This window comes from Montipora foliosa, chromosome 10, assembly GCF_036669935.1.
Source record: "Montipora foliosa isolate CH-2021 chromosome 10, ASM3666993v2, whole genome shotgun sequence".
Classification (NCBI taxonomy): Eukaryota; Metazoa; Cnidaria; class Anthozoa; order Scleractinia; family Acroporidae; genus Montipora; species Montipora foliosa.
In genome coordinates this window covers 32,925,908-32,927,949 of record NC_090878.1, presented here as the reverse complement: position 1 = coordinate 32,927,949, position 2,042 = coordinate 32,925,908, and the positions used below count along the sequence as shown (strand labels likewise).

The 2,042-nt window shown below is 38.7% G+C and overlaps 1 protein-coding gene across 2 annotated transcripts in view; it reads right to left on the bottom strand.

The window, feature by feature from the left end:
* LOC137974406 (uncharacterized) overlaps positions 1-1,758 on the bottom strand; it is a 4,889-nt gene extending 3,131 nt beyond the window's left edge. For both annotated transcript variants that reach the window (XM_068821362.1, XM_068821363.1), the window contains exons 1-2: positions 1,640-1,758; positions 157-384 (exon numbers count right to left, since the gene is read on the bottom strand). In XM_068821362.1, the coding sequence (XP_068677463.1) occupies positions 157-384; positions 1,640-1,693 (282 nt within the window). In that variant the 5' untranslated portion in view covers positions 1,694-1,758. The remainder of the gene's footprint in view (positions 1-156; positions 385-1,639) is intronic.
* Between the last annotated feature and the right edge of the window lie 284 nt (positions 1,759-2,042).

The following is a 2,042-nucleotide window of genomic DNA, read 5'->3' as shown; positions in this document are numbered from 1 at the left end:
TCGCCACACTGAGTTTCTCTAAACATGTGTTGCCTGTGCATGAGCTCATCATAAGACTGAGAGTACAGTTGTCATTATCTACATGTAAACTCTCAAGAGGTTATATATAACACTCATACCCAGTCTGAGAGGTTGAACTGGGAAATGCTATTTTACCTGCTTTTGGTAAGCACTTGGCTTCCTTGAAGAACACATAATGTTGCTTATGTGCTTCCTGCCCTTTGTTTTGTACAGAGTAACCTGGCCAGCACCTTCCACCTGATAAACCCCATAGAGGATTTTTATGTCTGCATCTAGCAAAATTGTATTGCAGAGTTCTAAATTAGCTCTGCTGTCTTCTTCCGTTGTCCCAGGACAGGCCTTTAGCCCTCCTGATCCTTTCCACTTTCCAAAACAAAGCAAAAAAGGAAATAGAAAAATAGCAAGGCATTATTTTGGATTTACTTTTCTCAGTCAATAAACAATGTACACCCAAAGGATTAAAAAACAAGAACATTTTAAACAATCGTCAATCTGATCATCATCCTCTTGCCCCTGACACACAAAATTATTACATGGGCAAGGCATGACAACTGCTTAGAAAAAAAAAAAACAACAATTGTTATATAGCTGAATTTTTCCCCCAACAGTGTGTGCTCTCATTGGTTACTTCAAGGTCACATGGCATCTAATAATAAAACTGTTTCCTGCCAAAGGTCTCTGAGTCTGAGTCTCTGGACAATAGTGCAAAATCTATGATGTCAGAGGGTAACAGTGCACTGTAACCTGCAAATGTTGACCAACGACCGCCATTTCTGTTGCCGTTGCATGTTTTTCTTTTTGTGCTATGTAACAAATCACTTAATGACTGGTCCCTCAGGACACAGTTCATTTTGTTTCCCTCAAATTTCAATGTTTTCCTCGGCTGCACCTCGGGGAAACATTGAGATTCCCAGGAAACAAAATTAAATGTTTCCCAAGGGACCAGTCGTTAAATGCTTATTACTGACTATTCATTTTAAAGTGGTTACCCATAACAAAGAGTGTACTTTACATGTAGGACAAGTAAGCTTTAACAGGCAGATGGGCATCTAGGCATCCTGTGAATGCCCATGTTTGAGAGGAAATTAGTTAATCTGTAGTTCCATCAAATGTTGCCTTTTTAGTTAATTATTGGCTTGAGTAAACCTTCTACAAAATATTGGATGCCAAATTGCTGGCTGCCTTAAAAATTCAATTCCACATGACCAACATTGAGCTCGCTGGATGTCAATACTTTCAAATTCTTAGCATAACACCAAGCAACATATAGCAATTATTTTAGAAGCAGTTTCTTGAACGATAATTACAATTACAAGACTCCCATATGAATAGCTAATATAGGTTGGTGTACGAGTCTCGTGTGCATAGCCACTAAATTGCAAACCCAGGGTCACTTTACATGGCAATCAGGCTTACTGAATGAAATAAAGCTTCATTTTTTGATACAATCGATCTTGATCAACTAGCCTTTGTGCATTTTGTTTTTTGTCTTGAGATGCCGACTAATTTCAGCTCCAATTAAGAGACAATTATGGAGAGTTCAGTGTCTACTGTAAAAGAAGAGCCGGTTACAACATTTAAAGCACAACACAATGCGACAAAAAACAAGTTACCTTACCTCAAAAGAAACACAAGGCATCGGAGTAATCGAACTGGTTTTCAATTGAGCCATATTTCCTCTATGTTAGCGAGAGTTATCCTGACTGAGATCGACGGCCATTAAAAAGCAGATTTTTGCGCCAAAAATAACCCGCTGTGATTATAGAGGCGCGGTTACAAAGTTAAGCGAGCCCACACTGTCTCTGACAGCGTTTGGTTTTTTGAGCTTGCAACGTGTGAATACTCTAACCTATCTGTGACAGAAAAATTAATTGCAATTGTCATTACAAGGGGCATAGTCCATTCTATTACTTTCTCTGCGTCGATTCACAACACGTGTGATTGATGAAATAGTCGATGAAATACAACATGGTGGATAAAATCAATTCCAGTCTTTACCTAAACCGTGAGATATTACCTTG